At 38.3% G+C, this 20,085-nt stretch overlaps 1 protein-coding gene across 1 annotated transcript in view; it reads right to left on the reverse strand.

Annotated features, from left to right (window-relative positions):
- Nucleotides 1-20,085, reverse strand: part of DTNB (dystrobrevin beta) — a 136,232-nt gene that overhangs the window by 113,497 nt on the left and 2,650 nt on the right. The window contains exons 2-3 of the mRNA XM_087823408.1: nucleotides 4,886-4,953; nucleotides 3,274-3,354 (exon numbers count right to left, since the gene is read on the reverse strand). Coding sequence (XP_087679534.1) covers nucleotides 3,274-3,354; nucleotides 4,886-4,952 — 148 coding nt within the window. The 5' untranslated portion in view covers nucleotide 4,953. The remainder of the gene's footprint in view (nucleotides 1-3,273; nucleotides 3,355-4,885; nucleotides 4,954-20,085) is intronic.

Below are 20,085 nucleotides of genomic sequence, written 5' to 3' on the forward strand. Positions count from 1 at the left end.
AATCTGTACAGACTTGTTAAAATAACTCTTACCTTCCTTTAGTCTCCCCATATATATGTTTAGCTTCTTTTCTACAATTGCTACTCTTTGTTCAGCCTAGTATATAAGCACTTAGACCTAGTCATTTCTTAGGGTCTTCATTTTCCTATGGGGGCTCCCAAGTACCTATAAAAATCTGTATGCTTCTCTCCTGCTAATCTGTCTTATGTTAATTTAATTCTCAGGCCCAACCAGAGACCCTAAGAGAGTACAGGTAAAGTATTTCCTCCCCTACAATAGCATCAAAAATATATAATGCAAAATTTAACTAAACATCAAAGAGATAAATTCACAAGCTTTGGGGGAGATAATAACATACCTCTCTTAGTAAATGAGAGAGCAAACATACAAAAATTAAGTACAGATAGAAAATTAAGCTTTCCAACTAACAAAGTAGGCATAATGAACACTGCATTTAGTACTGCTCCCAATGATTAGAAAATATGCTTTATTTTCAAGAACACAAAGAACATGTACAGAAGTAGACACTATCCCGAGTCATAAAGCTAATTTCAACAAATTTCAAAGGACTAAAATCATATAAACCATGCTCTCTGACCAAAGTAAAATTAACTTAGAAATCATTATCAAAAAGACAACTTTTTAAATGAACCTTACTTTTAGAAATGAAGAAACACACAAGGGAATCTCCTTAATTTGATTAAGGGTATATACAAAAACTGTATCAAACATATTACTTAATAGTAAAAAATGCTGAAAGCCCTTCCTCTAATATTGGGAATGAAATAAGAAATGCCCACTATCACCCTGGTTGGTGTAGCTCAGTTGGTTGGAGCATTGTCCCATACATGAGAAAATGGCAGGTTCAATCCCAGGTTAGCAACCAACCAATGTTTTTCTCTCACATCGAACGAAGTTTCTCTCTTTCTCTCTCTCTCTTCCTCTCTCAAATCATCAAAGACTTAGAAATAAATCCAATGAAGAATGTACAACATCTCTACAAAAAAAAAAATCTATAAATATAATTAGCATAAATAAAGACTCGAATATACTATGTTCACAAGAGGGAATCTCAATGTTGGAAATATGGGAAATATGTCAATTCTCCCAACTTGATCTATAGGCTCAATGCAATCCCAACAAAATCCCACAGGGCTGTACACTAGAAGGATGAATTTTACTGTATGTTAATTATACTTAAAAATATAAATGAAAAACATTCCAGCACAGTTCTTACTTTTATTTTGCTTGTTCTTAGTAGAAACTGGCAAGCAGAGTCTACACTATATATGAAAATAAATGTAAAGAGGCCAAGGATGCCCCAATCATAAAAAGAAAAACAGAACAAAGTAGAAAAACCTGCTCCACCTGATATCAAGACTTACTATAAAGTTATAATAGTGATTATTGGTACAAGGATAGACAGACCAACGGAACACGAGAGCGCAAAAGCAGATCTCATACACAGACACTGCTATAAACATTCTTGTACATTTCTCCAAAGAGTATGAGGAAAAGGTTGTTTAGCAGTGAAGAAAAAGGACGATCTTTTCAATAAACAGTGTAGAAGCAACAGAATACTCATGTGGAAAAAATTGAAATCTGACTCCTACTTATACTATATACCCATAAAAGCTTTTTTCGTGTGGATTAAAGAATCATATGTGGCAAAATAAAACTTCTAGAACAATGCATCTTTACAGTACTAATGCCACTAGCCTGGTTCAGACTCTCAACACTCCGGAGACATATAGACTACCATTTCCCAAGGGTAATTACAGGAAGAATTATAAAAATGGTAGGTTCTTTACAACAGTGGTTTTCAAAGTTTTTGACCACAAACCACAAAATTATATTTAAATCATCACACACACAAACACATACGCAAGACACCCCTAGATATATAAATATATAACAAACAAAAGTTTCACAAAAACTTTTTAAATACACCACATAAGCTGAGTTCTGATTTTTTTTCTTTTTTTCTCTATTACATGCTTTAAATTCTGTCTAGGGCCACCAAAATGATTTCATAAACCATTAATGGGTCACAACCCATAATTTGAAAAACAATGCTTTGGGACACCAGAAAATAAACATGACTTCAGTCTAGGATGGAACAGTAAACTCTTCAGAGAGAATTAAACTAGGATTTTTAAGTAAGACTTAAAGTAGGGTAGAAGTATTTAGCTGTAAAAGTGACATGCCCGAGGGACATGTTTATAATAAATGGCAAAACCAAGACTAAACTGAGGTTTTTTCCCCATTCTAAGGCTTATGATCTTTCTATTATATAAAAGTTTTTCATTAATACACACATATATGAGAAAAGAACAATTCTGTCATAAGTTAACTTTAACATCTTCGTGGAAATTAGAGAAGATTTTTATGCATGTTATGTGTATATGTATACATTTTACTTACTTATTTTATTTTTAAATATATCTTTATTGATTTCAGAGAGAGGAAGGGAGAGGGAGAGAGAGATAGAAACATCAATGATGAGAGTCATTGATCGGCTGCCTCCTGCATGCCCCTGACTAGGGATCAAACTCGCAACCAGGGCATGTGCCCTGACTGGGAATCGAACCCAGATCGCCTGGATCCTAGGTTGATGCTCAACCACTGAACCATGCCCAGCCGGGCTACTTACTTATTTTAAAAGTAGCAATTGTGGTAGCAACTGCTTATAAACAGGGATGATTAATGTTATATTAAGTTTAATAAAGAAAGCTAATTCTTATTACACCTTTATAAAAATATTGTTTTTCTTTTTCTCCAGAAGCTGATAAATTATATTATGCATACAGTTTTTCATTAAAAAGTGACAATGAGAAATCCATTCTGTTTAAAGAACATGTAATATGCCAGCCTCAAAACTAGTTACATACTGCCCTGGCCGATTTGGCTCATGTCGGCCCTTGGTCCGGGGGAGCATGTGGAAGGCAACCAATCAGTGTGTCTCTCTCACATCAATGTTTTTTTCTCTCTCTTTCCCTTCCACTCTCTCTACAAAGTCAATGGAAAAAAATATCCTCAGATGAGGATTAACCAAAAAAACACACCAAAGAACTAGTTACATATTGAGTTTATTAAATATTTTGAGGAACACAGTAAAGTGCCAGGTTCTTTCCACTACAAAGCTTATATTCTGATAAATACTTAAGACAAAATAATTCCATTAAAATTACAAGATGACTAAAATATATTAAAACATTTTCTTTTATATTACTGTATTGAGAGCTCTATACAGCTACCACAGAGATCACTTACGGTTGCATCGTTTTTGTACAAATCGTAATTTGCAAGCTGTTCTGTAAGTTGATAGTCGTATGACATCAAAATTCTGAGCACCTAAAAAAAGGGCAAATAAGACATGCTCAAGTGGATTTACTGTTTAATTTCTAAATGCTGGGAAGAGACTATTCTATTGTGTTGGCACAGTCTGCATATAACTTGTCCACTAGGCCTTCTTCTGATAAAACACAAAGGCAGGAGGAAGGGTTAGGGTACACTTTCTGCGTGCCAACTCCATGCCAGGCACTATGCCAGTTTTGCCTACATTATCCTGTCTGCTAGACTAAGAAAGCTCTGAGGGAAGGAACACCCATAATTTGCATGAATTAACTATATATATTAGGAAGGGGGGATGAAGTGGTATAGCAGGAAAGACCCTAGCCTAGAGTCAGAGACGTAAATCCCAGCCCCAGCCTGACCACCAACCACAGAACACGACAGTGGCCATGTAACACACCTCTTCTCAACCTCAGTGTCCTTCTCTGTAAAATGAGGGTATTGGACCAGCTGATCTCTAAGGTCCTCTTCCAGGCCTGTGGCAGCCTGTATTTTTCCAAAAAAAGCCATAACGGAATTTCCAGACCAGTATTTTATATGTTTCCAGTACACTGTCCCTCCCTATCAAGAACCAAAGATCATTTCTCTCTACTTGCATTTGAACAGGTTTCTGTGACTATCTTAATACATACAATGTGGCAGATGTGAAACTGCACCACTTCTGAAGACAGGTGATAAAAGGTGGTCAGCTTGCCCCTGCTCTCACTCTCTTGGGATGCTCACCCTTGGAACCTAAGTTGGCTCTCACTCTGTGAAAGGACCTCAGGGGCCATCCCAGGCGGAGCTCCTGCCTCCTCTCTCCAGCCACAGCTGAGCAGTACCAATTTTATAATAGTCAAATACCTTTAAAAGGTTTCACAATCACTGGTCCAGACCAGTAACCCTATTTCAGGCAGAGGAATTTGAGGTCCAGCAAGTATGAGTGCATTAGTCAAGGTCACATAGTCAAGGTCACCTAGACAAGTGGTCACAAAACAAAACAATCCTTCAAATACTGAGGACCACCCCACTCCTCAGCCATCTTTTTTCTTTGTTCAGTCTTACGTAATAATGTAATTTTTAACAAAAGGCTTAAAATATAAAGTAACATACCAAAGTACATATTTGTGCTATTAATTTTCCCTCTTGCTCTAAGTATTGTTCTGACACTTGGTCTTCTCTACCTCAGAATTTGTATCTATTATAAGGTAATTTATATGATGTATTAATCATTTATCACCACCTGCAAGCTCATGGTAACAAAGGAATTACAGCAAGAGGTCTAAGTTGACAGGCATGCCTTGATCTTAAAGATAATCTAGGTAACATTTCTGCCTTATTATTTATGACCTTGCTTAAGAAAACAATTCAAGTCAGTTCAATTAAAATAATATGCTCTGGCTTGGGATCCTCCAACTACACGATTCTTTAACACTCATTCTTCCCTTTTTAAGCTTGTAACTTAAAGCTTCTGATTAAAGTTGTGACTTGATCAGAAAAAAAAGCATTCCCACACACACAAACTAGGACTCCAGAAGCACTCAGAACTCACGCATTTCTACGAACAGCTGCCTCTTCTCTGCCATAGTCTTCCGCTTATTCCCACTCTCCTCAATCATCCTAGAGACAAAGAAAGATATAATAAATCAGTAAAAATAAAGTGGAAGCCTGATGCCAAAAAAGGTAAACTTTGTTCCTTTATTTGATAACTTCTAAAATATTAAAAGTCAATACTTAAATGAGCTCACATATGCCTCCTGTGCTGAAAATACGGGCTATGTCATATTTCTAACTTGGATTATTTTCTATGCAGGGTCCTAGACTAGTGGAGATACAGTTTCCCATATCCCTACTGTTTTACATAGATAAACATGATACTAAATATAATTTAGAAAATATAGTAAGTTTATATATAAAATATATAAATAAGATCTATTTTTCTATTGAACAAAAAAAGGTATTCATCCCCACCTGGGCTGCAAAGTCTAAAATAGTTACTATCAGATTCTTTAAGAAAAAGTCTGCCAACCCAACCTAAAGCAATAGTAATTAATATTGTGTTACTACACATGTCTGGCTGCAATTAGATTAGCATGTCCCCACTGTCAAAATGACAATGATCATCCCACATGGGCTTGACTTCCAGTTCCATTACCGGAAGTCTATTCTTGAGCAGCTGCTTTAATCACTCTAAGGCTTAATCCTCATTGCTGAAATGGCATAAAAATTACATATACTTCACTAACTGGTCATTTGACAAGTATTTATCAAGCAGCTCTTATAAGGCAGACACATCTAGATATACTGGAAAATCTGCAGTGAATAATAGTCCCCCCACCTTTTTGTAGCTTCTTGCGATAGGATCAATGCAGTAATTCGTTTAGACAGTGCCTGGCCTAAGTCAGGTAAGCACAGGACAAATGGTAGCTGCTATTCTTATGATTTCAATTATTACGACAATGATGACACAGGCAGATTACAAATCTAGTGGAGAGACTCTCATTTGTAATTAATGATACCATGAAGATGTTATGTAATTTAATATGTTTTCTTTTAACGAAGTCCTTGAGCTTTTGAAATTCCTAACACACAAAGTAAACATTTTAGAAATTTAATTATCTACACTGACAAAATGTTATCTTCATGTCACACAGTTGTTACGACCCTGAATCAAACCATACCTGAAAACATGCATCAGAACAATCTGAGATAACAAATGCAAAGGTCATCACACTAACGAGCCAATAAGAAACCTGTTTTTAAAATTGAGTCTTAATTTTGTTATTGTTACTTAAACTACCTGTTTTTTAAAACTTACCAGAGTTGTAATATATTTACATTTAACTAACACAAATTCAAATACATGAGAGAGAAAGAGAATTATTTAAATGATGGGCAGCTCCACACCAGGATCACCCAGCCCAAGAGAGTGTGAGAAAGAAAGTGAATCTCCAGGTTCCTGGTCTCGGTTCCCTCTGGCCTCTGACAGAGTAAGCACTCCCCTTTTCTTTGTGTCTTCTCTTTCTTTCTTCTTTTTAAGTTTAGTGAAGTGTTTGAACAGTTTTTATTTATTTGTTTGTTTATTATGTGCCCTTGACCGGGGATCGAACCTGAAACCTTGGCATATTGGAACAGCATTCTAACCAACTGAACTACCAGGCCAGGGCCTCTTTCTGCCTGTTCTTCCTTTTTTCCAAAAATATAATTCAACTAAAGAAAAAGTAATCAGTACCAACATGAAGAAAAAACTAGCTGTGCTAGACTTCAAACTACTTATATACATTGATCTCCACCATGGTATTGTTCCTGAGGAAATTTCAAAAGGAATTTTTATCTATATTAGATTTCCCAGGTACTCACTGATTTCAGAAATGAACTCCAAGTAAGATTTGACTCAGGTATATGAAAGATAACCAAGATCTGCCCAACTACAAGGATTTGATACTAATCTTTCAGAAACAATGTTTCTAATGTTTCAATTGCTTTAGGAAATCATATTCATGTAACCATTAAGTTTGGAAAATTGTTCATACTATAAAAAAATCCTCAAAATTCAGAGCTGTAGCATGAAGTTAACCATAATTGGCTCTTTTAAAAATAAATATGAAATATATGCAACATGCGAGCCTGCATATGATGTCGACTAAATTAAAATACTGTATTCATATTGCAGTAACGATTATTTAACCATATATGTATATGAATAAAGATTAGAAATAAATTTTAAAATAAAAATACATTCATAAGGTTATTTTGCCACTGTGTTGCCTGGCAGTTTTTAGAAAATTGAATATGTTTGATGTTTGTACTTAAATGAGTTTTAAAATGTCTAAATATGGCCTGGCTGGGCGTGGCTCAGCAGTTGAGCATCGACCTAGGATCCAGGCGATGGAGGTTCGATTCCTGGTCAGGGCACATGCCCGGGTTGTGGGCTCGATCCCCAGTCGGGGGCGCGCAGGAGGCAGCTGATCGATGACTCTCTCATCATTGATGTTTCTCTCTCTCTCTCTCTCTCCTTTCCTCTCTCTGAAATCAATAAAGATATATTAATAAAAAATAAGAAAATAAAAAGAACAAGGCAGGTGTATGCAATTTATGAAAAGATGCTCAAGACATGTAAGTCAAAAAGGAAGGAAGGAAACAGTATGATAATGTAGCAGATGCTGTTCGGGACCTGGCCAGATACCCTTACCTGGATGCCAACTTCCCACAGCTGCACCCCTCTCTGGAGGACAACCTGCAGTTGGCTGAACACTCCTTAAGCAATGCCTGGGAAGCAATCCACCCCCATGCGGAGGCAGCTGGTGACTGACACACGAGGTATGAAGCCCAGGCCTGTAAGTACTGGACCCAGGTAAAACAGAGTGAGCACACACCAGCCTTACTCTCGTACTGAATGTGACTATAAACCTGCACAGAATGCATGCTGCAGTGACCTGAGCTCCGTGTAAAGTAAATATCAGCAAGTGGATCAGGGAAGAACACAGAATTCAAAGTACCACGGGACACATGGTGACTTTACCATTTTTTCCCTCTTGTATCACCTGGCTTAACCTCAACCCAGTGTGAACCCCCAAACCTAGCACTGTGTTATATACACAGAGAAATCTTCAGAACCCTCTAGTTCCAGCTCAAAGAGAAGAATTAAAGCTCGCAGAGACCGATCTTTTTCTCTTTCCTTTTCCTTCATTTTCTCCCACCCCAGCCAGCCGGCAATCCTGTAGTGGAGGCGGGGGCAGTAGCAGCAAAAGTGGCCCCCATAGTGGCACAGATCTGGACAGCACTGAAAAAAACTGAAAACTGAACTCACATTAGAACCACAGCTAATAGAAGGTGCATAGAAACTTATGGACTAAAACTAACCAGGGCAAGTGCTCACTAAAACAAAAATATCAACATTTTCCATAAAATTTAAAGACCCCCAAGTCTTACAACATTCAAAAAAATATAGTTATTTGGCAAACAAAAAACCATGAAAATCTTAACTCACAAGGGAAAAAACAATCAGCAAATGCAATAACAAGAGGACACAGATGGAGTAATCTGACAGACATTAAAGCAGCGATCATAAAAATGCTCGAATGAGCAATCCCAAACAGTCTTTTTTAAAAAACATATTTATTGATTTCAGAGAGAGGAAGAGAGAGGGAGAGAGACAGAAACATCAATGAGAGAGAAACATCAATCAGCTGCCTACTGCACGCCCACTACTGGGGACTGAGCCTGCAACCCTGGCATGTGCCCTGACTGAGAATCAAACCGTGACCTCCAGGCTCACCGAAAGATGCTCAATTACTGAGCCATACCAGCTGGGCATCACAAACACTCTTGAAACAAAAGTTAAAATACTGTGTCAGCAGAGAAAAGATATAAAGAATCACCAAATAAAAACGTTAGAATTGAAATACACAGTAACTGAGGGAGGAAAATCACTGGAGGGCCACAGCAGCAGAATGAAGGTAAAAGGGGAAAGAGTCAATATACTTTTAAAAAGATCAGACAGAAATTACCCAATCTGAACAACAGAAAAAATTTTTTTAAAAGAGCAAGGAGTAAAGGCTGAGGCTTGGCAGGCAAAAACAGAAGGTCTAATATTCATTGTGCTATCAGAATCCCAGAAGAAAAAAAGAAAGAATGTAGTGATGGGGTCCCAAAACAATGCATGAAGACATAATGGTTGAAAGCTTAACAAGTCTGATGAAAGACATATACCTAGAAGTTCAAAAAAGTGAGCAAACCCCAAACAAGTAAAAGCTAAAAAAAAAAAAAAAAAAAAGCCATCTTAATGGACACATCATAATCAAATAGCTGCAAAGTAAAGACAAAGAAAAACTATTAAAACAAGCCAGAATAAAAGGGCACATTACCCACTGAGCAGGAATCAACAAACTTTTTTAAAGGACCAAACAGTAGGCATTTGAGGTTTGTAGGACCTACAACAGAGATGCTAAGAATCAGGCCCAAATTCTGATTATGAAAGTAGGCAAATTACAGAGGAGATTGAATTCACGGTCCAGCCAGGATTCTCCTGGAACCTCTGAGCCATCAGAAGTGGCTCTCTTGCTCTTGATACAAGAGGGCAGTCTCCTGTGCCTAACTAAAGACTAAGCAAAGGCCTCATCTCAGGTGCATGCCTCGAAAGATGCTCACCCTCATCAGGACTGCCCCTACCTCCCTCGCTGCATCCAGGCTAATAAATAAGGTCAAGTCTTGGCATCACTGGAACAAGGAGGTACTGTCCCTGCTTTGGATGGAAAGGGGTGATTCACCAAAACAGCTGCTGGAACTGATGATATGCACTGGCAGGAACTGGGAGAGCATACCTGGGAACGGATCTTGAAAGTGCTGAACCTGGGGGCCAAGAATAAAGTTAGTAAGGAAAAGCTGGTCGATATGGGGGCATTCTCCCATGACCCAGGATTTAACATTCAAAAAAAACATCTAGAGCCAGTCCTAATGTGCTGCTGGACTAGTTCATTTAAGCCTGGGCTGGAGGCAAGGGATGGGGGTAGGGGTGGGAGGGGATTGATGGCCTATTATCAACAAATTAGAGACGCTGGAACCGTATGGCAGGGTATTAAGGAAAGAGTCAGTATCTCCTGGCCTTTACCAATTCTGTCTATTTTGGACTGACAGCATCTGCTTTTTTTTAACCTGATCCCTGAAGTCCATTTTGTTTCCTTCAGAGCAGGACTGAAATACTAAAATATTATACAATACCACTCCCTGCAATAGTCTTAACCAGTGATTGACGGAGTTGGTATACAAACACTCCACCTACTCACCCCCTCAAGGGGTATAAAAAGTTTTACACTGGCTTCTAGAGCTCCCCAGTGGGAATAAGTTCCAGGTATCCGCAACGGCAACTTGCTTGATAACAAACCCTTTATTTGCTAACTTCCCTTCCCTATCTCACTTCTCGGTCATTTCCTGGGATAACCTCCAAAACAAAATACTTGCACTCAAATCCTTGTCCAAGAGTCAGCTCCTAGGGGAACTCAAACTAAAACAATAAGTCTTTTCATTTCAACCAAGCTTATACTTCAGATGACATAAAATGTATGGGGTACACATAAACTGGCTATAAATGATTTCCTTAGGCCTCAGTGAGAGCTGACTCCCTCCCACTGCTCTGTGGGTACTAAGACCTGCATCTTTGTAATTATGATTTTAACAGTTCTACTCAACAAAGACCTAATCCTACTGCCACGGCTGATTATATGACCTTGTCTTCCTGATATAACCTTGAAGAGCAACACTAACATGAATGTAAGTACTCTCTCTACTTCCTTCCACTTGAACTCCTGGCACTTTGCCTTTTCTTGGCCTCATAATCTAGAAATAACCAAACCTCCTATCATTCCTTTTCACATACTAATTCTGATTTCAAACCCTGCCATTTCCTTCCTCATAATCACTCTCATATCCACCCTTTTTTTCCCATTTCAACTGCCAAAATCTTTGTCCACGTGAATGCACAAATAATATTCTATGACGCCGTGATCTCAGGACTCTGTGCCCCCTTCTTCCTGTCGTTCATCCTGTGGACACACGGAGAGAGATCCACTAAGTGTATTTATTCAAACATGTTCGCTCTTCAGTGGATCCTAACCACCCTACTCAGGAGCTTCATTCCACCCAATTAAAAAAAAAAAATTAGAGCACAAAGTGAAATACTCCAGACAGAAAGACAAATATTATATGATCCCACTCATATGTGGAATCTAATAATACCAACAACAAAAAACTCATTCTAGAAGCAGAGTAGAATGGTGGCTGCCAAGGGCTAAGGGTGGGGGAAACAGATGTTGGTCAAAGGATACAAACTTTTAGTTATAAGATGGGAACTGAATGTACAGCATGGTGACTTCAGTTGATAATATCATATTGTATACCTGACATTTGCTGAGACAGTAGATCTTAAACCTCATTACCACACAGTCAAAAAAAAAAAAAAAGGTTAACTATCAAGATGATGGATGTGTGAAAAAACAAAACTACAGAAATGGTAAAATGATCAGTGGTTGACAGAGATTTAGGGGGAAGGGGAAGCGGGTGACTAGGTGGAGCGCAGACTTTTGGGGTGGTAAAACTTCAAATGATACTGCAAGGGTGGATACATGATGCTATGCATTTGTCCAAACAGACAGAAATTTACAACACAGAGTGAACCTTAATGCTTGTAAATTTTTATTAAATCCCTCAGGACATCAGAGGACCCTAAAGAGTAAAATGCAGTATGTGACAAAGCAATCTAACTGCATTACAAATGTCTGACACAACCTCACCAGAGACAGTGAGGCAACAGGAAGTGACCTAAGTAACTCTGGAAACGAATGGTGTCTGTGAGACTAAAAGCAAAACAAAATATTCCTAAGAACTGTACTCTAGTTTCCCACCGGTTATGTAAAGTACCAATTCTAATACTGCTATCATGTATACTGGAATTGAACGATTAGGTAAAGATGGCATTTGGTGGTGTGTGAGGTTACAGATAAGCAAGGTGAGAAACCAGAATGATCCATGTGGTAATGGATTACAACTGCAGGCATCCGCATAAGATCATGTTTCACTCAATACAGATGCAGAGGTAGAGAAGTAATTATAGATGTGTGTACATGCATGAGTTAGCACGCACACATACCTCCCTGCTCTGTGAACTGAGAGGGCACAGAACAACATCCCAATAGCAATGAGCACACCTAGTGCCCAAATTTTGGTTTATAATACCATTCTCCAATAAAAGGAACCAGGAGAAATGACTGAGGCAGGAAATACACAAGACAAGCCTGATGCACCTTGTAGTGTAGAAAGTAAAGAAGTTCTGGGAGGAAAAACCACCACACGCTAGGAGTGTATCAAAGGGACGCCAACTGAATGCTCCCAATGGCCAAAGTTGGAATAATTTCAGCAGCAAAATAAATAAAATAGTACTGCATATTCATGTCAATACTGATATAAATGAGTGAATAAATTCATAAATGAAGGAGAGACAACTACCCTGTGAAGTCCAAATAATTTATGTTGATACTCAGCCCAGAAGAAAATGAAGCCTAACTCCCACTCCTGAAGTGTGGGCTGTACACAGTGACTTCCTTACAAAGACACAGCGTGGAAGAGGGGGAGCGGGAAGTACCTCAACAGTGGAGGACCCTGATAAGCACGACCTCAGCCAGGGCCAGTTCAACATCAGCGGCAGTAAGTCATGTTGACATTGTATGTCCTTGACATGTGATGAAAACGGCATTTTACCTCTGTGGTCTTCCTCCCCCAAACCCACGAAACCAGTTTAATCATGAGAAAAAAACATCAGACAAATCCCAGCTGAGGGATAACCTACAAATACCTTATCAGTGCTCCTCAAATTCATCAAAAACTTGACCAAAAAGTCTGAGAAACTGACAAAACCAAGAGACATCTAAGAAGACTTGACAACTACATGTGACGTAGTATTCTGGGTAGGATTGTGGAACAAAAAAAGGCTACTAGGTAAACACTAAGGAAATCTGAATAAAGTGTGGATTTTAGTTAGTAATAATGTATCATCATTGGTTCATTAACTGTAACAAACATGCTAATGTAGGAGGTTAATAACAGAATAGGGCATGAGATGCTATTTCCATTTTTTTATAAATCTAAAACTGTCCTAAATAATAAAGTTTAATTTTTTTAAAAAAGACAATATAAACACATACTCATTTCTCCTCATTCTCTTAACTGATTTAAAAAACAAATGCAGCCCTGGCCAGGTGACTGAGCCGGTTGGAGCATCATCACACTCACCAAAAGGTTGTGGGTTCAATTCACGGTCAGGGCATGTACCTAAGTTAAGGGCTCAATCCCTACAGGGTGCATGTGAGAGGCAGCCAATCGATGTTTCTCTCTCTCTTCCTTCCTTTCTCTCTAAAAATCAATAAGAACATATATTTGGGTGAGAATTTTAAAAAGTAAAGATTAAAAAAATAAAAAGCAACTACATAAAATTATACCTATAAAATTGTATTGTTGGGCCTGTAACATACAGATTTCCCTACGACATAACAATCCTAAATGTCTACATACCTAACCATGGTGCCTCAAACTACACTGAGAAAAATGGACAGAACTGAAAGAACTAGACAAATCCACACTTACACTTGGAGACTTCAACACTCCTCCACGATCAACACTAGACAGTCAAGAAGGACGTGGAAGGACTGAACACCCTCAGCCAACTAGATCTAATTGATATTATGTCACCCAATAATGACAAAATAGAAATTCTTTTCAAGTGCACATGAAAGATGTCTCACCCAATTCAGAAAAGTGATAGCTCTGGAGATGGAAGCAGGATTAAGTGATTGCAGAGGACCCTACTCTATCAGCAATGTTTTATGAGGCTGGGTTCTGGGTACACTGTATTATTCTTTATGCTATTACATGTCCTATTTCATAATAAAATTGTAAGTCCTTTACTTTGAATGCATTCTCTGATAAGCCTTTTCTTTAGTGGTTTTGGGGGGGCAGGTCTTCACATATTTTATTAATAAAATGGAGTATACTAAATACTGTAAGCTCTGTATTTTTACCCAAATGAACAAAAACTCTCACAAACCCCATAATTTGGTATAATATTTATTACTTCAAATCTTCAGCAATGTTTTCTAGGAGTATCCCAACAATATTTGCTAACAAGGGATGCAATTCATCAAACTAAAATTATTAATTTGTCTATATATTATTTCAGCCATTACTACCAAACCAGGAAGAACAAAGGTTTGTAGCTTTTTGTTTTTTACTCCTGAAGTAAGAAATCTCCATGAAACCTTTAAAAATGTGTAATTAAGTTAAAAATGTAAGGTACTAGATCCATGTTAGCACTGAAAAAGCTCAATAACTTTGCCTTCATATTCTGAATGCTTAGTTTTAAAATATCTCAACTGATAACACGAGCCTTATATTATCATTAGTAAATATCTTAGGCACAATATATTCGTGATATATATAAGTAAATCCACATATCAAATAGCATTTTTAACAACTGTAAGTTGTTGCTTTTTTACTGATTCCCTTTTAGTCTGCTTAGATTATTGTCTTTGTACTTGCAATTAACTGACCACAAGCCCATAACGTAAACAGAAGTGTCAGCTCTGCTTTAGCTTGCAGTTCATGTGTCCCGGCATTATTACTTCAATCTTCAGTTGAATCTGAAACTTCAACCTGCAGTTTCTTTGTAGGAATCTTTTTAAGCCCTTTGTCTATTGAGCAAGGCTCATTTCATTCCCATCAGATAATAGAATCTAAAAGACCACTAAACCAAGCAGAGGTGAACTGCAATATGTCTGAACAGAAGGTAAGCAAATAAATATGGAGGCTCACGTATCACCCCCTCCAGGTTGAGGTGTCCCCACTCCCTTCCTCTCAGCTTACCTTGAGTACCAGACCTGATGTGTATCGTCACACACACAGAGGGGAGTCAAGTGTCAACCTATGGATTAAATATTAGTGAAAGTTAACTACTCCTATTTCCTTGTTAAACCCTACCTAGAGGATCACTTCTGCATGCCTCCCACTTTGGAAACCTCTGATGTTAAAACAAAACAAAACAAAACAAAACGAACAAGAATGAGAAGACTGTGCCTGGTTTGAGGAGCAAAGGAAGACTATGGATGGCAGAATTAGAAGAGGAAATTTAGAGCTTACGTGGTTAGTTAAATTGGCCTAAGGTTACAAAGCTAGTAATTTGTGGATTTAGGCACCCAATTTGGCTCCAAAGTCCACTCTCTTTACGCTGTGCCACACTGCCCCCTTCAGGACAAACACCAGGATTCCAGGAATTTGCTCACCTGGATCAGAACTTAATTCATAAACAGGGTCTGGAGGCTAGAGCAACAAAACCCCTGTTAGTCCTATCTAGGGAGCACTGTGTTCCAGAGTTAGACTAAGTCTGCAGGCAAAATGTGAGTAAAAATGAAAGGAAAGAGAGCAGGCTCTAGAAAGGTTTCCAGAATGTCTCTGTACTGCACCTAAGTGTTAAATATCCTTCACTTCCCTTGAGCCCTTTTATTAATGTATTAACCCTTCCAGCTTTGTTACTTCAAAGCATCCAGGTATCAAAACTTCTTGTGCAAGTTCACTGTCTAAACTCCTGTCAATTTTCTCTGGATGCCCATGTAATTAAGAAACAGAGAAGACTGAGATTGTCATTATTAAGTACATAGCTATAACTTGTCAAACTTCCCTGAAAGGGAGCTAACTTCCTAGCTTATTTCAGGAAAATTCTCCACTGTCCTTCCTCTAATACTACTTCTTTTCTCTTCTTTCAGATTAAAAAAAAAAATGCCAGGGAAAGTAAATGTTTGTAAAACCCTAGAGATTTTCCATTTTACAAATCTGAAGAACTTTTCTAGGTTCCAGTAAAAAACATTTAAATACTGCACTACACTAGTACACAGAGCTCTTAAATAGCAAAACCAACCTCACAGGGCTGTGGTAATGATTAAATAAATTATGTCAAGCTTTTAGCACACACCCTGGCCAGTGTGTCTCAGTGGTTAGAGCATCAGCCCTCACTCTGAAGGATTAAGGGTTCAATTCCTGGTCAAGGGCACATTGCAGGTTCAATCCCTGGCCCCATTCGGGGGACATGGGAGAAGCAACCAATAGATGTGACTCTCTCACATTGATGTTTCTCTCTCCCCTCCTTCCCCTCTCTTTCTTAAATAAATACTTTTTTTAAAAAAGAATATTTAGTCCAAACCTGATTACTACTGCATTTCAGTTCTGTTTTAGCTTACATATAATGTTGTCAATATGCAAAATTCAAAATAAAAGTGTGGCCCCAGCCAGTTTGGTTCAGTGGTTAGAGTGTCGTCCTGCAGACTAAAGGGTCCCAGGTTCAACTCCAGCCAGAGGCACGTGCTCGTTGCAGGCTCAATCCCCGGCGCCAGTCAGGATGTGTGCATTCAGGAGGCAACCAATCGATGTCTCTCTCTCACATTGGTGTGTGTGTGTCTCTCTCTCCCTTCCACTCTCTCTGAAGAGCAATGGAAAAAACATCCTCAGGTGAGGATTAAAAAAAAAAAAAAGTGTTTTCTTTAAAGGTTCATTTTTTGTTAAAAATGCATTGACAAGTAAATCACATACAATGTATGTTTCTCTTGGTTATCAGTAACTCAGAAAAGTCTCTCTTATTCTTAACATATTAAAGAGAAAATGATAATTTCAACAAAGGCCCTCCCCAAAGCCTTGATAAAATTCAATGCCCAATAAAAATACAAACCAAGAACAGAAGAAAACTTCCTTAAGTTGACAAAGACATCTACCAGAAACCTTCAGTAAGTATGATATCTAACAGTGAAATTCTGGAAGCATTTCCATTAAGGAAAAAGATAAAAGTACCCATTATCATCACTGGTCTTCAACTTTTGAACTGAAGGGTGTAGGTGTTGCAATAACACAGAAAACAAAACAAAACAAAACAAAATAGTATAAAGTTTAGAAAGAAGCCTGGCAGTTAAGTCTTCTAGTGAAAGCAATTCAGTAAGTAGACCCTTGGATGTATCCCTTCTGCTTCAAATACACAGTAATAGATAAAATATATTTTAAATATTTTTAAGTGACTTAGGAAGGTTCAGCAAGAAAAACCTTCATTTGGATCAGAAACAGAACAGACACACAAAATTGTGAGCAGGGTGGAAGCTACAAGCTTGCTGGACACTGAGTCCAGAAGCAGATGTATATTTCCTTCAGGGCAATAGTGAAACACAAAGCAAAGGACCTGGAGAAACAGGAGCTATCTGAGCCAGATTCATAGCCAAGGATGACGCTGGAGCTGAAAGGAAACTAAAAAATACTGCTGCCAGTCTCTGCCTAGAACTACAGTTTATGCAACGCTCTGGGCTTAAAAATATGAGAAGATAAAAACACAGACTCGTGACCAGGAACTGAACCAAGACATTCACATACTCTGTGAGTGGTTCTAAAAGGGCCCCAATTACCTCAAAGAACAGGACCCCTGACCCATCATTATCGTATCCAATTTTTTATTAGGTTCCAGTAGTCAATGAAAGCATGTAAGATATCACCACACAGAGACCCTTGAGCACAGAAATGAGAAACACAAAATTAAAAGCACTAACACTCAAGTGAGGTTGTAAATCAACACTTCAAAACACACAAAGAAATATAATGCTAAGAGAGACAACCAACAAAAGCAACAACTGGAATATGAATTCATTCCAGACGAAGTTTAATTTTACAGAACAGTTTTACAAAGACTTATTTTTTAAGTACATTTAGAGTGCTAGAAAATAAATTTTTTTTAATTATTGGAAGCAAAATTGTACAGTCACTTTGGAAGACAGGCAGTTTCTTACAAAGCTAAACATACTCTAACCATACGACTCAGCAATCATGCTCCTAGGTATTGACTCAAAAAAGCTAAGCCCTGGCCGGTGTCGTCCCATGCACCAATAGGTCGTTGGTTTGGTTCCCCGTCAGGGCAGTGTCCAGGTTACAGGCTGGATCCCCAGTAGGGGGCATGCAGGAGGCAGCCGATCAATGACTCTCCCTCATCATTGATGTTTCTATCTCTCTCGCCCTCTCCCTTCCTCCCTCTGAAATCAATAAAAATATATTTTTTTAAATTATCATGGGCAGTTCCACTTCTGGATATATACACAAAATAACTGAAGGGACTTGAACAGGTATTTGCACACCCATGTTCACAACGGCATTATTCACAGTAGCCAAAAGCTGGAAACAACTAAAGTGTCCACTGATGGGTGAATTCATAAACAAATGTGATATATCCATACAATGAAATAGTATTCAGCCTTAAAAAAGAAAAACCCTGACACATGCAACAATATAAATTGAAGACACTATGCTAAGTAAGACAAACACAGAAGGATATATATTATATGATTCCACTTATATGAGGTATCAGAGTCATCAAATTCATAGAGACAAAAAGTAGAACGGTGGTTGCTGGGCTGAAGGAAGGAGAGAACTGGGAGTTGATGTTTAATGGGTACAGTGTTTCACATTGGAAAATATAAAAAAGTTCTGGAGATGGACAGTGGTGCGGTACACAACATTGTGAATGTATTTAATGCCACAGAACTGTACACTTAAAAATGGGTATAACCCAGCCAGCGTGGCTCAGCGGTTGAGCATCCACCTAAGATCAAGGAGGTTGCGGTTCAATTCCCGGTCAGGGCATATGCTTAGGTTTCGAGCTCAATCCCCAATAGGGAGGGGTGCAGGAGGAAGCTGATCTCTTATCACTGATGTTTCTCTCTCTCTCTCTCCCCTTCTCCCTTCCTCTCTCTGAAATCAATAAAGATTTTTTTTTAAGTGGGTATAATGGTAAATTTTGTTATGTATATTTTGCCACAATAAAAAAATTATAGAAAAACTGGTTATCCCAATTGAAAAACAAATTATATCTCTTCATTACACCATATAGAAATTTCACACTAAAAGTAAAACTTTTTTTTTAATCCTCACCTGAGGATATGGTTTTTTAAATTGATTTTAGAGAGAGAGGAAGAGAGGAAGGATGAGAGAGAGAGAGAAACACCAATGTGATAGAAGAACAGAAATATGTAATTCATACCCTGGGATAGAAAAAAGTTACTTAACCAGACACACACACATTTTAATTTAAGGGAATTTTTTTCATAAATATAACACGAAAATTTAAAACTTGTACACAACTAAAGACACTGTGAATAAAGGGAAAAGGCAAGCCTCAGACTGGCGGTATGCATTCACAACACATATATCCATCAAAAAAATTAGTATCAAAGGAACCTAACTATCCCTCAGTGGGTGAAGGATATATAAATGGTTCTTTCAGTGTACAACTGAACACCACTCAGCAGTTTAAAATAAATGAAGCAGATCCACAAGTAGCAACATAGTTAAATCTTTTTTTTTTTTAAATATATCTTTATTGATTTCAGAGAGAGGAAAAGCGAGGGAGAGAGAGATATAGAAACATCAATGATGAGAGAGTCATTGATCAAGCCCGCAACCCGGGCATGTGCCCTGACCGGGAATCGAACCCTGATCGCCTGGATCCTAGGTCGATGTTCAACCGCTGAGCCACGCCCAGCTGGGCACCACAGTTAAATCTTCATCAATTAAAAATTTAAATATGAGCCCCTTGACCCAGCAAGTCTACTTTTCATTCACTGAAGCAATTTCTGAAACTACAGTACAACACACACACTTCATAAGAGTGTGTAGTCGTCAAGAAGGATCGGGTAGATCCCTGTTTCAACAGGGAAAGATCTCCGATATCCTGTTAGAAAACAAGCTGCAGAACAATGTGTACCGTATCATGTCATGAATGTGGGGAGTATGGGGAAAGCCTGCTTTTTTCTGCATTACTATATATAGATGAAAATGCATAGAGAAAGGTCAGGAAGGATAACAACAAACTGATTACAGTTTTGGTGGAGAAGGGAGCAGGCCAAGGAGGCTTTTATTCTGTCTGTGCTGTCTGAGTATTTTATGAGAGTGAGCACTCATGAGCCATTTGCAGAGCTGCAGTACCCAGCCACACTGACTGTGCACCACACAACCCCAGGAGCTGCCATTCACAGGGACTCTGCTATAAATGGCATCTCCTACACAAGGCAGTATACATTCTGCACAACTAGACACCACAGCCCTGATGCTTGTGTAATTAGAAATAAATCAAATAAGGGGGGTCAGCCCCAGCCGGGTGGCTCAGTTGGAGTGTTGTCTCGTACACCAAAA

This window comes from Miniopterus natalensis, chromosome 13 (genome assembly GCF_054644295.1).
Source record: "Miniopterus natalensis isolate mMinNat1 chromosome 13, mMinNat1.hap1, whole genome shotgun sequence".
Taxonomy (NCBI): domain Eukaryota; kingdom Metazoa; phylum Chordata; class Mammalia; order Chiroptera; family Miniopteridae; genus Miniopterus; species Miniopterus natalensis.